Source organism: Amblyraja radiata, chromosome 12, assembly GCF_010909765.2.
Source record: "Amblyraja radiata isolate CabotCenter1 chromosome 12, sAmbRad1.1.pri, whole genome shotgun sequence".
In the NCBI taxonomy this organism is placed as follows: Eukaryota; Metazoa; Chordata; class Chondrichthyes; order Rajiformes; family Rajidae; genus Amblyraja; species Amblyraja radiata.
In genome coordinates, this window is record NC_045967.1 from 14,641,248 (window position 1) to 14,662,699 (window position 21,452).

Genomic DNA, 21,452 nt, shown 5'->3' on the forward strand with positions numbered 1-21,452 from the left:
CTATACACAAAGCTTCATTCAACAAGATATGCCTCTGCTAATAAGGGATTCCTATTTTGCCTTGTTATGGAAAAAGGCAATGAGACTGTAATAATGGTATTCAGGTTTTAATCCTGTTCTAATCCGTGCCCCAGCATTGGCATTGATTACATTTTAATCCCGTAGAGAGTAACCGAATTCAAGGCAATTAACTAGGTTGCCAGTGACATGACTGCATTAACATAGCCAGCTCCGATGGAAATAACACCATTCATGTGCAGGTCTGTTGATCTTCCTCACCCAGGCACATGCAACAGAATGTGTGTACACTAGATTCTTTGAACATCAATGATCCATGTGAACACAGAAAAGTGCACATTGTGCACTCTTTGAATGATCAAACCGAACAAGATGTAATTTTGGTCCGATCTGTGTCGGAGTAAAATCTAAACATTAAAATATAAATTAGATCAGAAACTTTGATGACTTCTTTGATATGCTAATATTGGCTTACTTTGCATATTTTGCAGTTCCTACAGCTGTGATCAGTGACATAGATTAGCATGCAATTAGAACACCAGCTCTATCTGAATGTATAAGTGTCCCAAGTAATCAGATCCTTCCTTCAACGTTTTGTTGCCAAAGTACTGCTGAGGATTTTAAATTCCAGGGTCATCTTATTTCCTCTTGGTACCATTAACATAACTTTAAAAGCGTTAGAATGAAATTTAGCAGCAATAAAGTAGATGCAGTGTATAGGAAGCAACTGCATGCAGATGCTGGTTTACACCGAGGATAGACACAAAATGCTGGAGTAACTCAGCGGGTCAGGCAGCATCCCCAGAGAAAAGGAATAGGTGGTGTTTTGGGTCGAGACCCTTTCTTCAGGCTGAAGAAGGGTTTCGACACGAAACATCACCTATTCCTTTTCACCACAGATGCTGCCTGACCCGCTGAGTTACTCCAGCATTTCGTGTCTATCTTCAAAGTAGATGCCATGTCATGTTTAACCTAAATGTATTATCTGTGCGATACCAACAAAACTAACATTATCACCATTGCAATTTACTCTTTCCCACTGACTATTTTCAATGGAACAAAGAAGCACTTCCTTCTTTCCCTTCACGATTGTACATTGCTGCTAATTAATTGCAAAATTGTTGACAATGGATGAATTGTTGCTTAGGAATTTATTGAGTAGTTGAGTAGGGGGCCAAAGATGGAAACCTGAAATAGCCCAGAGATAGGCATGTGGCTCTGAGGTCTTTGGAGAAATTATGACCAATAAGATGGTCAATCAGAGATAAACAGCACCTGAAACAAGAATAAAACAAGAAGCGAGGATGTTTCCACTACTGAGACACTCAGACCAGAGGGCACAACCTCTGAATAATAGGACATACCTTTATAGAAAGGAGATGAGGAGGTAGTGAATCTGTGGAATACATTGCCACAAGTGGCTGTGGAGGCCAAATCATTGGGGATTTTTTAACACAGAGATTGACAGGTACTTGATTAGTAAGGGTGTCAAAGGCTAAGGAGAGAAGGCAGGAATGTGGGGTTGAAAGGAGAAAAATAGATCAACCATGATTGAATGGCGGAGTAGACTCGATGGGCTGAGTGGCCAAATTGTGCTCCCGAGACTTATTAACATGAATGCTTAACAAGGCATGAATTGATCGAGCAAGATGAAGATTAATGGCACTCCAACACAATAACAATATGATGATTTTGGCCAAGTTTCCACATGACATGGCAGCATCCCCTGTAAATGCAACCTTGAAGTTAGAAGTTCTGACCGCCAGAAAGTAACATAGGCACACTAGGATTAAGCCTGGAGACCAGGAAACCTGTTTAAGATTGAAGGTGAGGATGGGCTAGATATCAGTAGATGTATACAAATTGGAATATCTGCAGATCCAAGAATCTGGGAATTAGAAAACATCAGGGGAATGAAACAAAGCAACAGAGTTTGGACCCAAAATTAATCAAGGCAATCTTTTGGTGTCAGTGGGAGAAACCAGATTGCCTTAGGAGCAGAAGATAGACATAAAAAGCTGGAGTAACTCAGTAGGACAGGCAGCATCTCTGGAGAGAAGGAATGGGTGACGTTTTGGGTCGAGACCCTTCTTCAGACTGGAAGACTTTATGGAAGACTGGAGTTCCCTTATGAGCAGGTCTGGCGTTTTAGCTTACAGCGAGGGTTTAGAGTCATAGATTTATACAGCGTGGAAAAAGGCCCTTTGGCCCAACTTGCCAATGCTGAGCAATACAGTAAGTCTCATCTACATCGTCAACAGAGCGCAGAGGATCATCGGGACAGAGCTACCAGCCTTGGAGGGCATCTACTACACGCGGTGCCTCAGGAAGGCCATCAGCATCCATAAGGACTCATCACACCCCTGCCACGGTCTGTTTCAACTACTTCCCTCCGGCAGACGTTACAAGGCCTTCTACGCCCGAACCTCCAGACTCAGGAACAGTTTCATCCCAAGAGCTATAGCGGCTCTGAACCGGCCCTAATGAGTGCCCCCCCACCCACCTCCTTTGGACAGTCTCCCTCAGATGGTCACGTCAATCAATTCAGCTTGTTTATTTATGTATTGTATTTATTTACCTTTCTTGGACACCAGTGGAGCTGCACACTAAATCTCGTTGCACTGACGTGCAATGACAATAAAAGATATATTATTATTATTATATTATTACAAGTCCCATCTGCCTGTATTTGGCCCATATCTCTCTAAACCTATCCTATCCATGTCCCTGTCTAACTGTTGCTTAAACGTTGCAATAGCACCTGCCTCAACTACCTCCTCTGGCAGGTCGTTCCATACAAACACCCTTTGTGTAAAAAAGTTGCCCCTCAGGCTCCTATTAAAACTTTCTCCCCTCACCTTAAACCAATCTCCTCTGGTTCTTGATTTCCCTTCACTGGACAAGACAGTCTGTGCGTTTACCCGACCTGTTCCTCTCATGATTTTGTGCACCTCTATAAGATCACCCCTCATCCTCCTATGCCCCAAGGAGTAGAATCCTAGCCTGCTCAACCTCTGCCTATAGTTCAGGTCCTCGGGTCCTGTCAACATCTTCGTAAATCTTCTCCGCATCCTTTCCAGTTTGACAACTGTGCAAGAAACTTTCAGGAGTTGACAAATGATTTTTTTCTGTCTGCGAAACCTTACCATTCGCTTAACTCCCGAGATGACAGATGCCACAGGAAGAATAATCACATTGAAAAAGAGATAACTAATGTCAGATTGGTAAAATGTACATGGAAGAGATTGGGCTTGAAGCAGGATAGGAAAAATAAACACGTTTTGATATTAGATTGATACTAAAACTTGCAATCCTGGTTTGTAGACATACAACAAATATTCTGAAGATTTTTAATAAAAATATCCTTCGTAATGGCTCTCAACAAATAAGTTCTCCCAAAGTAGTTTCCACTGTTATTTCCCTCTAATGTGCAACATAATTGAGTTTGCTTCGCATTGTTATCTTTGCAAGTTCCTTGTACTTTATAGTGAACCTGAAAATTTAAATGTATTTTAAGGAACTCACGGAATGCCTTTGGAGTATTGCATCCAGTTCTGATCGCCCCATTACAGGAAGGATGTACAGTATGTGGGAGGCTTTAGGGCAGGTGCAGAAGAGGTTTACCAAAGCCATCTGGATTAGTTGGTGGTCGCTACATGGAGATGTTGGACAGACGTGGATTGTTTTCTCTGGAATGTCAGAGGTTGAGAGGAGATCTGATAGAAGTATGTAAAATTATGAGAGACATTCTTGGAGTGGACAGTCAGAACCTATTCCCACAGAGAAAATGTCAAAGACTGGAAGACAGAGTTTTAAGGTGAGGGGCAAACTTTAAAGTAAATATGAGGGGCATGTTTCTTTTTACACAGAGAGTGGTGGGTGCCTGGATTATGTTGCCAGGGTTGGTGGTAGATGCAAAGATGTCAGTGGCATTTAATAGGCAGTAGGATATGCATGGAATGGATCACATGCAAGCAGAGGTGGGCATATTCAGGATAGTGTTGGCTGAAGGGCCTGTCCCTGTGCTGTACTACTTCTATCTTCTATGTCTTTTGAACAATGCGCATGGACTGCACAGAAAATGATATACATTAAACTAGAAAATTGTGATTTTGTTCTATTTTTGTTCCAGATTTGATTGCAAGCTGTAAATGGGTGGTGTGAATATTTCTTTGTTATAATGGCTACATAACTCCATGATTGCTACTGAATAAAATGAAGCGGAATAGTTTTTAAATGAATTTCAGTCCCAGACGCCATTCCGGCCTCAGTTTGACGCTCACTAACAAACATTGGTAGGTGTCCTTTAGTGGTTCCCGTACTGCTGCTTATTATTTTGTGCTGCATTAATTTTCTTTTGCCAGCTGGGAAATGGCTTGTTATCACCATAACAAAGTTTCCTCATCAGACTGTCAATCTTCATAATCATTGCTCATGGGTTCAATAAGCAAGAGAAAAATAGCATCAGCTCTATCAACGTTTGTCTGCAAATGGCTGGAGACTGCAAAGATGCTCGCGAGTCTGCGGTTTAAGTGGCAGAGGTACTATTGCAGTGTTTAAGAAATATTTAGACAGGTACATTGATAGGATATATTTAGAGGGATATGGGCCAAATGCTGGCAGGTGGGACATGTTGGTCGGTGTGGGCAAGTTTGGTCGATGGGCCTGGTTCCACGTTGTATGACTTTATGACTCTGAGAAAGATAGACTGAGAACTCAGATCAGAGGGGGGAAAGTTTAAAGGAGATTTGCGGTGCAATTTATTTTGAGAGAGAGAGTGGTGGGTGCCTGGAATGTACTGCCAGGGGTGATGGTGGACGCAGATACAATAGTAGTATTTATCAGGGTTTTGGATAGGCACATGGATATGCAGGGAATGGAGCGATATGATAATGTGCAGGCAGGAGAGATCATTTAACTTGGTGTTAGCATGGCCAACAGGGTGGCATAGTTGCACAGCAGTAGAGTTGCTGCCTTACAGCACCAGAGACCCGGGTTTGATCCTGACTATGGGTGCTGTCTGCATGAGTTTTCTCCGGGTGCTCCGCGTTCCTCCCACACTCCAAGGATGTACAAGTTTGTAGGTTGATTGGCTTCTGTAAATTATAAATTGTCCTTAGCATGTAGGGTGGTGCTAGGGTGCGTGGTGATCATTGGTCGGCGTGGATTCGGTGGGCCAAAGAGACTATTTCCATGCTGTATTTCTAAAGTCTAAAGTCTAGTGATGTTCAGCATGGATATTGTGAGCTGAAGGGCCTGTTCCTGTAGTATACTCTTCTATAGCCACAGTTCATTCAGGTGGACACTGTAATCGACTCATTGTTGGAAGAGAAATTTTGAACAGTAGACCAAAACCAGCAGTAAGCGGGAATCAACAATACACTACACACATTTATCAAGGGAAGGTCATGTACGACTGATTTAATTGATTTTTATTGTCATGGTAACAAGGAATGTCTATGAGGTTAGAGCACTTAGAAACATAGAAACATAGAAAATAGGTGCAGGAGTAGGCCATTCGGCCCTTCGAACCTGCACCGCCATTCAACATGATCATGGCTGATCATCCAACTCAGTATCCTGTACCTGCCTTCTCTCCATACCCCCTGATCCCTTTAGCCACAAGGGCCACATCTAACTCCCTCTTAAATATAGCCAACAAACTGGCCTCAACTACCTTCTGTGGCAGAGAGTTCCAGAGATTTACCACTCTCTGCGTGAAAAATGTTTTTCTCATCTCGGTCCTTAAGGATTTCCCCTTTATCCTTAAACTGTGACCCCTTGATCTGGACTTCCCTAACATCGGGAACAATCTTCCTGCATCTAGCCTGTCCAACCCCTTAAGAATTTTGTAAGTTTCTATAAGATCCCCCTCAGTCTTCTAAATTCTAGCGAGTACAAGCCGAGTCTATCCAGTCTTTCTTCATATGAAAGTCCTGACATCCCAGGAACCAGTCTGGTGAACCTTCTCTGTACTCCCTCTATGGCAAGAATGTCTTTCCTCAGATTTCCTCAGATGAATGCTAACATACCATTCGCTTTTTTCACTGCCTGCTGCACCTGCATGCCTACTTTCAATGACTGGTGTTCCATGACACCCAGGTCTCATTGCATCTCCCTTTTTCCTAATCGGCCACCATTTAGATAATAGTTTACTTTCCTGTTTTTGCCACCAAAGTGGATAACCTCACATTTATCCACATTATACTACATCTGCCATGCATTTGCCCACTCACCCAGCCTATCCAAGTCACCTTGCAGCCTCCTAGCATCCTCCTCACAGCTAACACTGCCCCCCAGCTTTGTGTCATCCGCAAATTTGGAGATGTTGCATTCAATTCCCTCGTCCAAATCATTAATATATATTGTAAATAGCTGGGGTCCCAGCACTGAGCCTTGCGGTACCCCACTAGTCACTGCCTGCCATTCTGAAAAGGACCCGTTTACTCCTACTCTTTCCTTCCTGTTTGCCAGCCAGTTCTCTATCCACATCAATACTGAACCCCAAATACTGTGTGCTTTAATTTTGTATACTAATCTCTTAAGTGGGACCTTGTCGAAAGCCTTCTGAAAGTCCAGATATAACACATCCACTGGTTCTCCCTTATCCACTCTACTAGTTACATCCTTGAAAAATTCTATAAGATTCGTCAGACATGATTTACCTTTTGTAAATCCATGCTGACTTTGTCCAATGATTTCACCACTTTCCAAATGTGCTGCTATCCCATCTTTAATAACTGACTCTAGCAATTTCCCCACTACCGATGTTAGACTAACTGGTCTGTAATTCCCTGATTTCTCTCTCCCTCCCTTTTTAAAAAGTGGGGTTACATTAGCTACCCTCCAATCCTCAGGAACTGCTCCAGAATCTAAAGAGTTTTGAAAAATTATCACTAATGCATGCACTATTTCTGGGGCTACTTCCTTAAGTACTTTGGGGTGCAGCCTATACGGCCCTGGGGATTTATCGGCCTTTAATCCATTCAATTTACCTAACACCACTTGATATTGTATACATGGTTTTCAGAAAAAAACATTTGACAAGGTCCCACAATGATCACGAAAGGGAAAGAGAGGTTGGATTAAAACTTGACAAATTAACAGAAAGCAAAGGTCAATGGTCAAAGGTCAATTTTAGTGACAGGTGGACTCTTAGCCATGAGGTTCCACACAGCCCTTTATCTCCATGCTGTCTGCCAAAGATTTAGCCTTTGATGAAGTTGAACACTATTAAGAAGTTTGCTGATGCTACATTAATCGGCTGAGTGGATGTTTGTGAAGATGACTAGGCTGAGAAAGGATATCAAAGGGATTGGTTAGTTAGGATCAATACTAGCAAATGGAATTCAACCTTGAGAAGTGTGAAGTAATGCATTTGTGAAGAGAATACACAATGACTGTGCATGGGAGTGTGTGTTTTGTGAATTTGATTATGCTTTATGTAGATGTAACCAAAAGGCATGGACATAGAAGTAGTCTGTATGGACTTCATCAAGGCCTTGGATAAAGTTCCATCTAGGAGGTTGCGCTGAAAGATTAGATCGCATGGGATCCAGGGAGAACTAACAAAATGGATACAGAATAGGCTTCATTGCAGGAAGCGGAGGGTGGTGGTGGAAGGCTGTGTATCAGACTGGAGGCCTGTGGCTGGTGATGTATCTCGGAGATTGGTGCTAGCCCCAGTGCTATTTGTCAACTGCACTGTATCTGCTATCTGTCAACTATATAAACAATTTGGATGAAAATGTGTGGCAAGATTTGCAAGTTTGCAGATGACACTAAAATAGCTGGTGTCATGGACAGTGAGGATAGTTATCATAAGATTACAGGGAGATTTTGACCTGCTGGCCAAGTGGGCTGAGGAATGGCAAATGGTGTTTAATTCAGATAAGTGTGAGGTGCTGCAGTTTAGGAATTAAACATAGAATATAGACCAACACAGCACAGGAACAGGCTATTTGGCCCACAGTGTCTATGTTGAATATGATGCCAAGATAAACTAATCTCATCTGCCTGCACATGATCCATATCTGCATTCCCTGCATATCCATGTGTAAACACCAATATTGTATCTGCCTCCACCACCACCCTAGTAGTGTGTTCCAGCATTCACACGCTCATCTCCTTTAAACTTTGCCCTTCTCACCTTAAGTCTATACCCTCTAATCTTTGACATTTCCACTGTGAAAATGATTTTACATATATCTATTAGGCATATGGAAAGTCTAGGCAGTTCTTGCTCAGTCAACCTTCCCCCAGTGTTCAGCTACCCCCCCCCCCCCCCCCCCCCCCCCCGCCCCACACACTTTCAAATCATTAACCTTTTATCCCACATCTCCTCACCCACCCACCTCCCCATTCTCTCTGCTTTGCCCAATTTGACACCATCTCTGCAATGGTGGAACATCCATCCCACAGAGATGTATAACAGCATTTAAAAGACACTTGGACAGGTACATGGATAGAAAATATTCAGAGGGATATGGGCCAAACAAGATTTTCTTAGTCTTTGATGGGCCATCATGGTCCGCATCTATGAGTTGAGCCATATAACTGTATAACTATGAATGAGTAGAGTATGCAGTGTAAGAGAACAGAGGAACTTGAAATAGGCATCTAAAGATCCCAGAAATTAGCAGGGTGGACATACAGGTAAGGTATGTAAGAAGGTAAAGAACATATTGCCCTTATTGATTGAGTATAGGATTCAAAACCCATGAGGTTGAGATAAGCCCTTCGGCCCACCGAGTCTGCGCCGACCAGCGATCCCCATACACGAGCATGATCCTACACACTAGAGACAATTAGCACAAGCCATTTTAACCTACGATCCTGCATGTCTTTGGAACGTGGGAGGAAACCGGAGCATCCAGAGAAAACCCCGTAGACACAGGGAGAACGTACAAACCCCACACCGACAGCACCCATGGTCAGGATTGAATCCGGATCACTGGCTCTGTGAGGGAGCAACTTTACCTCTGTGCCACTGTGCCGGCCCAACAAGTTTTCAACAATGTAGTTGAGCATGAAGTCGGGTGGTTGATAAATTTGCATTTTTCTGAGAGTTTTTCTTTTCAAGTTCAAGTTCAAGTTAGTTTATTGTCATGTGTCCCTGTATAGGACAATGAAATTCTTGCTTTGCTTAAGCACACAGAAAATAGTAGGCATTTACTACAAAACAGATAAATGTGTCCATATACCATGATATAAATATATACACACATGAATAAATAAACTGATAGTGCAAATAACAGAAAGTGGTTGGTAATAATCAGAGTTTTGTCCGAGCCAGGTTTAATAGCCTGATGGCTGAGGGGAAGTAACTATTCCTGAACCTGGTTGTTGCAGTCTTCAGGCTCCTGTACCTTCTACCTGAAGGTAGCAGGGAGATGAGTGTGTGGCCAGGATGGTGTGGGTCTTTCATGATACTGCCAGCCTTTTTGAGGCAGCGACTGCGATAGATCCCCTCGATGGAAGGAAGGTCAGAGCCGATGATGGACTGGGCAGTGTTTACTACTTTTTGTAGTCTTTTCCTTTCCAGGGCGCTCAAATTGCCGAACCAAGCCACGATGCAACCGGTCAGCATGCTCTCGACTGTGCACCTGTAGAAGTTAGAGAGAGTCTTCCTTGACAATCCGACTCTCCGTAATCTTCTCAGGAAGTAGAGGCGCTGATGTGCTTTTTTGATGATTGTTCAACTTGTTCAATTTGAATGAATGACTTATAGAGTAGTTACCTCTCATTGACAGAAGACTGCTGTGCCTACTATCTGGGCCATGTTAAAACACTGTCAAAACAAAGAAACATTATTTTACTTCAGTAATAAAAGGAGAATGTCTGTGATAAGTTGCCAGAAATATTCAGCTTGATGAAAAATGTGAAGGTATTTGTTAATTAGCACATCCAACTGAAGTTGTGAAAAGTACTACAATGGTTCTCATCGGGGGTGATATTTTGCAGTGTTTCGGAGTCACAGAACACTTCTGATTTTGCAAAATAAAAACTGAAAGTTTGGCACCAAGCCAAACAACACATTACATCTGAAATGGAGCATTTCCAGGATGCCCGTGGAGAATAATTTCATTTAGGAAGTTAGGCACAAAATGTTGGAGCAACTCAGCAGCATCTCTGGAGAAAATGGATAGGTGACGTTTCGGATTAGGACCCTTCTTCAGACTAATTATAGAGGAGGTAGTCAAAAGTGCTGGAGAAACTCAGCGGGTGAGGCAGCATCTCTGGAGCGAAGGAAATAGGTAACGTTTCGGGCTGAAACCCTTCTTCAGACTGATGTGGGGGGGGGGGGAGAACAAAGGAGAAAGGAAGAGGAGGAGCCCGAGGGCTGAGGGAGAGCTGTGAAGGGTAGGAGACAGGGACTGGAAGCAAAAGACCTGGACAAATCAGGGCCGGCACCAGATGACCAGGCAAGGTGGTTTTCTGGTAGGCCAATTGTTGGCTAGGGACGCGTTGATCCCAATAGGGATACGTCGTTGTGAAGGGAATGTTAACATACGGAAGGCAGCCGGTCCCAGGACGGGTTCTCAGACACTGTGCTGTTGAGTTAACTCACGTATTTACAAATATTTTCAATCAATCCCTGGCACAATGCGTGGTCCACACATGCCTAAAACATCGAAATAATGCCCGTTCCGAAGCAGACAGCCATAACCTGCCTCAACGACTACAGGCCGGTTGCACTAACACCAATAATTATGAAGTGCCTGGAGAGATTGGCCCTTAAGCACAACAAGGCCGCTCTCCCATCAACCCTGGATCCACACCAACATGTGTACAAAGTAAACAGATCAACAGACGACGCCATTGCCTCCGTACTGTACTGCTCCACATAGAACAACGGGGAACATACGCACGACTGCTATTTGTGGATTACAGCTTTGCATTCAACACAATCGTACCCAGTAGACTGGCCTCCAAACTGTCCAACCTAGGCTTCGAACACAACATCTGCTATGGATTAAGGACTTCCTAACGGACCGGCCGGTCAGTCAGGATGGAACCCCACCACTACCCCACTCTGACACTCAGCACAGGAGCTCCACAAGGCTGTGTGCTGAGCCCCCTCCTCTACTCCTTCTATACCTATGACTGCATACCGGCCCACAGCACAAACACCATCATAAAATTTACAGACGACACAACAGTGGCGGGACTGATCACTGAGGGCGATGAGTCAGCTTACAGGGAGGAGGTGCAGAGGTTAATAGGCTGGTGCTCAGAAAACAACTTAGCACTCAATACAAAGAAAACAAAAAAGCTCATCATTGACCAGCAAGAAGCAGGGTGACCATCCCCAAATGCACATCAATGGAGAAAGAGTGGACAGAGTCTGCAGTTTCAGTTTCCCTGGGCACCCATATCTCAGCAGATCTCAGGTAGTCAACTAACACGAACTCCCTGGTAAAGAAGGCACAACAACGGCTTTACTTCCTAAGATCACTCAGGATCACTTAACTTGCCGCAACAGCTGCTAGTGTCATTCTACCGTTGCTCCAAAGAGAGTGTCCTGACACATGGCATCCTGGAGTGGTATGGCAACAGTTCTGCGGCTGACAAGAAGGCTCTGCAGAGAGTCATCAACACAGCCCAGAAGATCACCAACACACACCTGCCTGCCCTGGAAGAGATCTAGAGCTCTCATTGCCTGCGAAAGGCATCGCGCATACGAAAGGACTCATCTCATGCCGCACATCACTTGTTTGCCCTTCTGCCCTCAGGAAAGTGTTACAGGTCCATCAAATCACACACCATAAGATTAACAAACAGTTTCTACCCCAAGGTCATCACCACTCTGAACTCTGCACTGAACAGACAACCCCCATAGCCAATATTTTGCACTGCCACAACACTACACTGAAATATTGCTTGATGTTTGACTTGACAATGTTTTCTTGCCGTTTTTGTTATTCGTTATTCGTTATTATTTATCTGATATGTTGGAGCTCTGCTCGGGCAGTACGCCTGAAATTTTGTTGTATGTATTTACAATGACAATAAAGCATGTTATTATTATTATTATTATTATGAACTGTGGAACTAGTTAACCAAATTTTAATGGAGGAAGTGGAGAGGGGAGTGTTTGTATGAGTTATCTTAAATGAGAGAATTCAACATATATACCGCTGGGTTGTTAGGCACCCAAGCTATCTTCCTTCATCCATCTTTTTCTCAGTTCAGCTCTACAACCTGCTAATCCTATCTCACTCATCCCACTTCCATTGCATCAGCTATTTGTCTGCAGTGGACCATCCCTTTAATTTATTCTATCATTTATTAAATCATTTGTACTACTGCAAACATCAGAATATTTACACTTTGCCTCTTCTTAGGTCAATATAATTCCACCCAAGGCATTTTGAACCTGCAAGACCACTGTATGTCCATCCTGTTGCATGATGTCTTCAGGCATGAGTGTTCGGAGCCCAGAATACTGCCCCCTGCTGCCCGATAGTCCCCGATTTCACCAGCCCAGCCAAGCTAACCTAAGTTGGCACACCAGGACAATAGGAATGGCAGGAGACAGTCAAGAGACGATAGACAGTCACTTCTGGGACATAATATAGAAACAAAGAACTGCAGTTGCTGATTTACACCAAAGATAGACACAAACTACTGGAATAACTCAGCGGGCAGGCAGCATCTCTGGAGAAAAAGGATGGGTGACATTCTGTGTCGCCACCCTTCTTCAGACTCCAACTCTGAAGAAAAGTCCCAAACTAAAACGTCATCCATCATTTTTTTCCAGAGATGCTGCCTGACCCACTGAGTTACTCCAGTACTTTGTGCCTGTTCGACTTTGGGGACATATCTCTGCTGTTAAATGATGGCATGTAAGATGCAGCTCTCATTGCACTGCTCATGATATTGCAAACCAAATTGAAGACATCTAAGCCAGTAGATGTAACCAGGAATGAAGGTTACTCAGCTTCAGATCTGTCCTTTTGAATTTTGAGCTTTCTTTTTAAGTAAGAACATACAATATGTCCCCATGTACTCAGAGGTCACACAGTGCTTACCTAAGATTACATACATAGAACATAAAACAGTACAGTACAAGAACTAGAGTTTAGAAGGATGAAGTGGGATCTCATAGAAAGTTACCGTGTAAGGATAGGACTGGATAGAGTGGATGTGCAGGGGAGGTTTCCACTAGTGGGAGAGTCTAGGACAAGAGGGCACAGCCTCAGAAGGAGGCTGAATATAAGTTCTTTTAAAAAGGAGTAGGGGGAATTTCTTTAACCAGCGGGTGGTGAACAAATTGCCACAGACGGCAATGGAGGCCAAGTCATTGAGTATTTTTAAAGGTCTACTACTCTGATGAGTTATGAATTCATGAGCAAGCCTTTCAGCACACAATGGCCAGACCAAACATGATGACAAGTTAAACTAATCTCTGCCTGCACATGATCCATATCCTTCCATATCATGAGAATCCTTCGATGAACAAACAAAACCGTACAAAGTAGGATCAAGAGATGATGCCACCAAAGCCTCCATTTTGCTCAGGAGCTCCTGAATAGCTTAAGCCACAAAACCCAGTTGGCCCGACAAACCAGAAACAAGCGAGGGAAGGTTACAAGCAAGAGTAGGTTCTCTCTGTTGTCACTTTTCTCTCTCGAGATTCCAGAGCAATTCTAAACTGCTGCAATTTAATTGGATTGTGTGGTTTCCCCAGCAACAGCTTTGCTGGAAGAACCAAGAGCTAATTTAACAGTCACAATAAGCTAAGGAATGCACAGAGTCTTTTACCTAGGATAGAGGAATCAGGAACCAATGGACATATGTTTAAGGTGAGAGGAGCAAGGTTTAATAAAATCCTGAGGGGTAACTTTCACAATGTTTAAGAAACATTTAGGCAGATACATGGATAGGATGGGTTTAGAGGGATATGGGCCAAAATCAGGCAGGTGGGACTAGTGTAGGTGGGGCATGTTGGTCGGTGTCAGCAAGTTGGACCTAAAGGCCTGTTTCCATGCTGTGTAGGGTGATGGCTCTATGGAATGAACTGCCAGAGGAGTTAGTTACCTAAACGATCCAAATATTCATGGCCTCCAGAGATACTGCCTGTACTACTGAGTTATTCCAGCACTTTGTGTCTTTTTGTAAACCAGCATCTGCAGTTCCTTGTTCCTACATTTCTGAAGCCTGTTTAATCTTTTCTGTTTTGTTTGTCAATAAACAGGTATGATCACGGTTCAAAAGAAACCTTGCAGAACACTCAGCTCCAGACTGGGGAAATTTAACTCCATCATCTTTTATCTTCAGAGTACTTTATAACAGCCAAAGATCTTTGTGTATTAACAATCAATACAGAAATGCATCCTAGTCCTCTGTTTTTTTTTTTTTAAACACTTTCTTCAGATACGAGTGTGGATTTTAAGAGGCTTGAGAGGCAGGGATTGGAAGGATGTGGGTCACCTGCAGGCAGAGATTAGTTTAACGTGGCATCATGTTCAGCATAGACATTATGGGCCAAAGGGCCTGCTCCCACGCTGTTCTGCAGTAGTCTCGTCCACTGATTAAACTTTATGCCCACTTTGGCAATGAATTTATGGCTCACTTGTCCTGTCACTGTTTGATGTGATTTGAAAAGCCATTTTACAAACTTTATTAATCTTTCATTTAATTTCTAAATATTTTGATGGAGTAATATCCCAAACTATATACCACTCTACTTATGTGCACTCCTCCTGTATCTAAAACAGGCATTTAGTGCAGATTGATTAGGTGCTCAAAGAATTTGTAACGGACTAGACTGAGAACCAGGCCATTTATTTCATTATCTTAAATCTTTCTCTTGTTATTGCAAATCTTGCTCTTGTTAACTCAAGTATGTCAGTAATTAGGTATGATCATGCTTGTGTTAAATCTTAAACCACAGATTATTCAGGTGCAGACTTGGGGGATTTATTTACTTAATTCAATCTATCATCTTATATCCCCAGAGTACTTTTTAAGCAGCATCCACAGAGAAGAGCTTTGAACATTAATTATCATAGTCGAGAAATGTATTTCAGTGTGAATAAAATCAATTACCTCGCTGATTAAGGCATTGCTATGCAGCATTAAATATCATTCTTACAAGGTGTGTAGCAAGAAACCAAGCCAGGATTTGACCAAAGGTAGATACAAAGTGCTGGAGTAACTCAAAGGGTCAGGCAGCATCTCTGGAGAAAAAGGATGGGTGACGTTTCTGGCCGGGACCCTTCTTCAGACTGTTCGAGATGAGATCTCGACCAAGTTGATCTATTGCATGAATTATTCATTCTGGGGATTATAATTAGCATTGATGGAGATTCTGTTTCTGAGGATTGTGTGTATCCATTAGCTGTTGCAGTATTCTTGCCGGTAAACCGATTTTGCCTTCATTTTACACAAGGATATGGAAGTAAACCGGACCACTCGGAAAGAACCCACGTGGTCACAGGGAGACTATAAACCACGTACGGACTGCACCTGTAGTCAGGATCGAACCTGGGTCTCTGGCGCTGTGAGGCAGCAACTCTACCGCTGCGCCACCGTGCTGCCTGTGTATTTCCATGCAGATCGGAAGCATTGGAACATTCTTCCTGTTCATTTCAAGAGACCTTTAGACAAGTACATGGATAGGATAGGTTTGAAGGGGTGTGGGCAAAACACAGGCAGGTGTGATTAGTGTAGATGGGACATGTTGGTCAGTGGGGGCAAGTTGGGGCAAGGGGCCCAGTTCAGGTCCAGGGGCCTGGATGACTCAAAATAGGCGATGATTTTTGCTGGGACCCTTCTTCACACTGGTTGTACTGGGGGGGGGGGGGGGGGATAAAGCTATAAGAGAGGTTGGGGTGGGACGAAGGCTGGCAAATAATAGATGGATACAAGTGAAGGGGGTTTGATTAATAAATAGTTGGACAAAGGCCAGAGGTGAAAACCCAAAATGTCACCTATCCATGTTCTGCAGAGATGCTGCCTGGCCCGCTGAGTTACTCCAGCATTTAATGTTTTATTTTTTGTAAACCAACATCTGCAATTCCTTCTGTCCACAATACAAAGTCTAAAGTGCTTACATCCTTCGGAGATGGGCTTTCTGTAAAATATTGGTCTAGCTTCAAGAAGTATCCCCTGAGAAACATTCCTCACCAACTCATTGCCCATATCACCTCGATAAATAAATCCACACTGACACACTTTCCACTAACAGTGGATCCTGCAAGACCTTGTGGAAGCTCTGAAAATAAAATGTTTTGTTGAGTGGAAGTACCTGCATATTTACAATGTGAGTGGAATATGAAAAAATAGCAAGGACTGACAACTGTTCAACATACTAGAAAAATAGCTCTGCATTTTTTCATTGATTAAGATCTGTCTGCTCATGGCTGATGGATTATACTGCGATTTTAAATATTTATCATTTTGTAATAAACTCATTCACGGGTATATTAATCAAATTGCAATGTTATCACTTAAAAATACCCAGAAATATTTCAAAACAGATGCTGGATAACACGTTTTACCACCAATCTTTGAAAAATTGCAAGATTTAACAGTTAATTAAAATTATAATGCAAGACTGGAGTAACTGGAGTGCTGGAGCAAATCAGGCTGCATCTTTGGAAAACATGGATAGGTGAATCAGTCTGGAGGGTCCCAACCCAAACAACACTTATCCATGTTCTCCAGAGATACTGCCTGACCTGCTGAGTTAATTCAGCACTTTATTTCATTTATTGAATTCCAGCATCTGCTGTTCCTTGTTTCTACTATCCTTTATAATGCAAATCAATATGTTTCATTCAGTAAATTGTGGATGTATTAGAGATATTCAGCATGGTTTTGAATGGGAGAACTATCTCATCAATTAGATTAGGCTTTTTGAGGAAGTGGGCAAGGTGATTGATCAGGGTCAGGCAAAAGATGTTGTCTGCATAGACTTTAGTAAAGCATACTGGAGTATTGTATGCAGCTTCCGTATAAGATGGATGTGGAGGCTTTGGAGAGGGTGCTGAAGAGATTCACCAGGATGGTGCTTGGATTGCAAAGTATTGGCTTTTACTTTAGTCATAGAGTCATAAAGTCAGTCATAGTCATAGAGCTCCAGCACAGGCCCATTGGCCCAACCAAGACTCCAAAGACCAGTTATCATCCCATACACCAGCACAATCCCACACACCAAGGACAATTTACAATTTACAGCAGCAAATTAACCTACAAACCTGCACATCTTTGAAGTGTGAGGGGAAACCGGAGCACCTGTAGAAAGCCCACGCAGTCACAGGGAGAACGTACAAACTCTGTGCGGACAGCACCCTTAGTCAGGATGGAACCCTGGTCTCTGGCGCTGTGTGGCACGAACTCTACCCCTGCACCACTGTGCCACCCAAGAAGAGCAGTTGGACCAACTTGGATTGCATTATGTGGAGTGTCAGAGGCTGAGAGGTGAGCCAACAGATGTAATATTGTGAAGCATTATTTGGGTAAACGGTCAGAGTGTATTTCCCAGGTGGAAATGTCAAGCACTGGTAGGTTTCAGGTGAGGAAAGATTAAAGGTGATTTGTACAGCAGTTTTTTTATACATGGATAGTCGTGGGTGCATGACATGCGCTACCAGGACAGATGATAACAGTGTTTGAGAGGCTTTTAGGCAGACATATGATTTTATTATGTGATAGTTCTTTTTGGGCAGCACAGCGGCACAGCTGGTAGAGTTGCTGCCAGATACCCGGGTTATATCCCGACCTCGGGTGCTGTCTGTGTGGAGTTTGCAAGTTCTCCCTGCGGCCGAAACCTTGCGGGTTTCTTCTGGATGCTCCGGTTTCCCCTCACATCCCAAGGATGTGCGGGTTTGTAGGTTAACTGCCCTCTGTAAATTGCACCTAGTGTGTAGTGAGTGAGAAAGTGGGATAACATAGAACTAATGTGAATGGGTGATCGCTGGTCGGTGGGCCAATGGGCCTATTTCTATGCTGCTCTGAACAAAACATGACCAAGCAGGTAATAGAAGTATGCAAACCATGTGCAGGTATTATTTAAACCAGAAGGGATTATTTAGGCTGGTATCATGGCTGGCATGGACATTGTGGGCTGAAGGGCTTGTTCCTGCACTCTACTGTTCTAGATAGACTTTTTATTCAAGTAAAGATTAGCACCATTGCAAGTGGGGAACAAACATTTCTTCATCTTAACATATCTATGTAAGATTTCAGTCAATGAAAAGAAAGAAGTAACTGAAACAATAAACTCATTGTTTATACAGACCAAGGAACTTTGATTTACTTATTCGGCAATTAAATAATTTGAATGGATACAGGTCCACCACTGATTTACTGGAAACTGGTGGTCTGGCACCTCTGCCACTGGTGGACCGGACAAAATTACGAGAGCGCACTTGAAATTCCCCCCGAAAATGTGGCACCTATGCTGGGTGAGGCGGCCATTCTCAACCTCATCGGGACTTCCACGCTGATTGGCAGGTCGAATTTGTCCCCTGCAGCCGGGGCTCTGGAACTCCAGCCCGGCCGGAGCTGGCAGATCCGTTCCCATTGTCGATTCAGGGGCCGACTATGCCGACTCCCCGGCGACCTAGGCTGACCTTCCCCTTGCCATTAGACTCCTCTCCAAGGCCGTGACCTCTGTTGGTCCAGCAAAACAGAATATCCAGCAGGACTCTAGAACCAAGGGTGCCAAAAAAAAATGCCGATGGACCTGTACTTCAGTTAACGTTAAAGATTTGTTCTTAACTGTTCTGCCACCAGTTAATCCAGTTAAACAATGGTCCGAGCCTTCATATTTTGGTTGACAACCTGCTTAAGGCTAGTAGGGCAAGTACAAGGACAGGTGAATGCTGGTGAAGAATAGTCCTTTCTGCTTTTCAACCTGACATTGTCCCTTTCTCTGGATTGTTATGGAAAGGTGGAGGATAAATGTGATAGATGTTCGGGGCCCACACTGTCATCTGAGCTATATGTTTTTTCTTTGTCCACGATTACATAATTGTTGGTCTGGCTACTTTAATATATTGTCTACCGTAATGGGAATGCATCTACAGCCCTGTCCATTGATTGCCATCTTTGGGGCCCCGGATAAGTCAGGTCGATTAAACTCTGTGCAAAAATAAATTATTAATTTTACATCTTTAATAGCCAGACGTCGCCTACTCCTACAGTGGACATCTCCTAACTCACCCTGTGTGACTGATGTGATGGTTGCATTAAGTATATATTTTTAATACATTTTTTATTAATATTTCGTTTATGTTTCTGTATATTTTTATTTTGTGTATTATTTGAGTGTTTCTTATTAACATGTCCCTTTTCTTTTTTGTGTTGATTTATTTTAAATGAAAATAAATAAATAAATAAAAATAGAAGGGCAGTTGAATGCTGGTGAAGAATTGCCCTTTCTGCTTTTCAACCTGACATTGTCCCTTTCTCTGGATTGATATGGAAACATTTCTCTCACTGTTTACAGCAAATGATCTATAGTGCTTGACAGTCAGAGATAATTGAATGATCCATGGATACCCAAGGACTTAAAAAACTATCGAGACCAATAGACCTTTCAAGACACAACCCAGAGGATTTGACAGCCGCAGTCACTTAAATCCAAAGTTCAAACCAGAGCACTTCCACTGTAAAGATTAGCAAGTAGTTCACAGTTGATGCTTACAGGAAAGACCCAATTGATCCCAAAGGAGATTATTTCATCAGAAATGTCAGGCAGCAATAGATGAAAATGTAGCGATTGTCACCATTTTCCACATTTCATTAAGTTACCAACAGCTCTAAGCTAGATACAAAGTGCTGGAGTAACCCAACTGGTCAGCCAGCATCTCTGGAGAACATGGATAGGTGACATTTCAGGTCGGCACCCTTCTTCAGACTGATTGTGTGAGTGTGTGTGGGGGGGGGGGGGGGTTGGAGGGAAGGGGGGGGGGGGAAAGAAAACTGGAAGAGAGGAGGAGCTGGACAAACCTGGCAGGTGAGGGGAGCAGGGGTTTGATAGGCAGATGGTGGACAAAGACTCGAGTTAAAAAGACAGAAGGTGTGAGACAAAAGGATTGAAGAATTGTGAAGCTAGAGGAAGGAATATAGGTGGAGGGGAGAAACAGGTGCGAGTCCAGGTGGGACACAGGGGAGGGGAGGGGGTCTAGGAGGAAGAAAGGAGAGGGGGAAGTAGTGATATAAGATTGGAGAATCAAATGTTCATACCATTGAGTTGCAAGCAAAGGCTCCTGACACAAATCGTCACCCATCCATGATTTATCAGAGACGCTACCTGACCAGCTGAGTTACTCCAGCACTTTGTGCCTTGATTTATAAACCAGCATCCGCAGTTCCAAGTATTAATAGCTCTAGGCTATTTAGATGCATCTGCTTTCCGCTGTAGTTCTCACTGTCTCAACAATACATTCCAAATACAAAACACTACTGGTGATTTTATTTAGAATTACAAAACTCCAAAGCAAAAGATTTCCATGCAATAAAAAATAAATGTTACAATATTCAATGGTTTTTGCGCTCAATTCTTTCAGACAAAGATTATTTGGGGCATCCAGCATCACCTTCATTTAAACATTGGGCTCTTGCATAACAAACAAACAACCTCATATTTTACCAAGACCATCCAAAAAAAAAAATTTGATATTCATGCTGCCACTGAACAGTCATCCTCCTTATCAAAATGTGTACAATTCTCATTATATACGCTTGAAGTCTTTGTACGGAACAGATGTTGTACAACATCTGTGCAGAGAAATAATAATTTCTAACACTTGGAACTCTAAAAGGTAACTGTCATATTTTTACTGACTATGGAGATTGAATCATCATTGAATGACTTTTAATTCACATCATAGTTGCAGCTAACATAATAGAATAAATAATGATTGGAAGAGTGTGAATTAAAAGAATGTCACGCTTCTCGACTTGATTTCAAGGACTACTATAGCAACTCAAGTTACAGACTGGGGTTAATCAGAGAGTAATAAAGAATTATTTTCAAACAGTTAACAGAAATCCAGTGAATATACGAGTTTGATTTACAATTAGGAATCAAATTAACGCTTAACACAACAGAGGTGTAAAATCACATCACAACTGAATAAAAGAGCACTGCTTCAGGTGTTAACAGGAGTCCTTGGTGGGTGGATAGAAAGACACAATAAACCATGCCAACAGAGCAAAGGCAGATCACAAAAGCCTGAGGAATAACATGAGAATTGTCTTGCATCTCCCAATCACAAAATCAATGTGCAGAAATAATAAGGCAACAATGCAATATTTTGAACCAAAAACTTTGTGACTTACCCAAATTTCTTTTGGACACAGTCTTCAAACTTTCACTGACATAGAAATAAATAAGAGCCAGCAAAGGGATCTGAATGTTCATGTTTTGATTCCGTTGACTCCTGAAAGACAAACGGGAGAATTAGATGTCACAG

At 42.8% G+C, this 21,452-nt stretch overlaps 1 protein-coding gene and 1 long non-coding RNA gene across 2 annotated transcripts in view; both read right to left on the bottom strand.

The window, feature by feature from the left end:
- LOC116978958 overlaps nt 1-2,776 on the bottom strand; it is a 13,562-nt gene extending 10,786 nt beyond the window's left edge. Inside the window, exon 1 of the long non-coding RNA XR_004413604.1 lies at nt 2,755-2,776. This is a non-coding gene — a long non-coding RNA (uncharacterized LOC116978958). The remainder of the gene's footprint in view (nt 1-2,754) is intronic.
- il1rapl2 (interleukin 1 receptor accessory protein like 2) overlaps nt 1-21,452 on the bottom strand; it is an 859,242-nt gene that overhangs the window by 788,405 nt on the left and 49,385 nt on the right. Inside the window, exon 2 of the mRNA XM_033030273.1 lies at nt 21,319-21,419. Coding sequence (XP_032886164.1) covers nt 21,319-21,400 — 82 coding nt within the window. The 5' untranslated portion in view covers nt 21,401-21,419. The remainder of the gene's footprint in view (nt 1-21,318; nt 21,420-21,452) is intronic.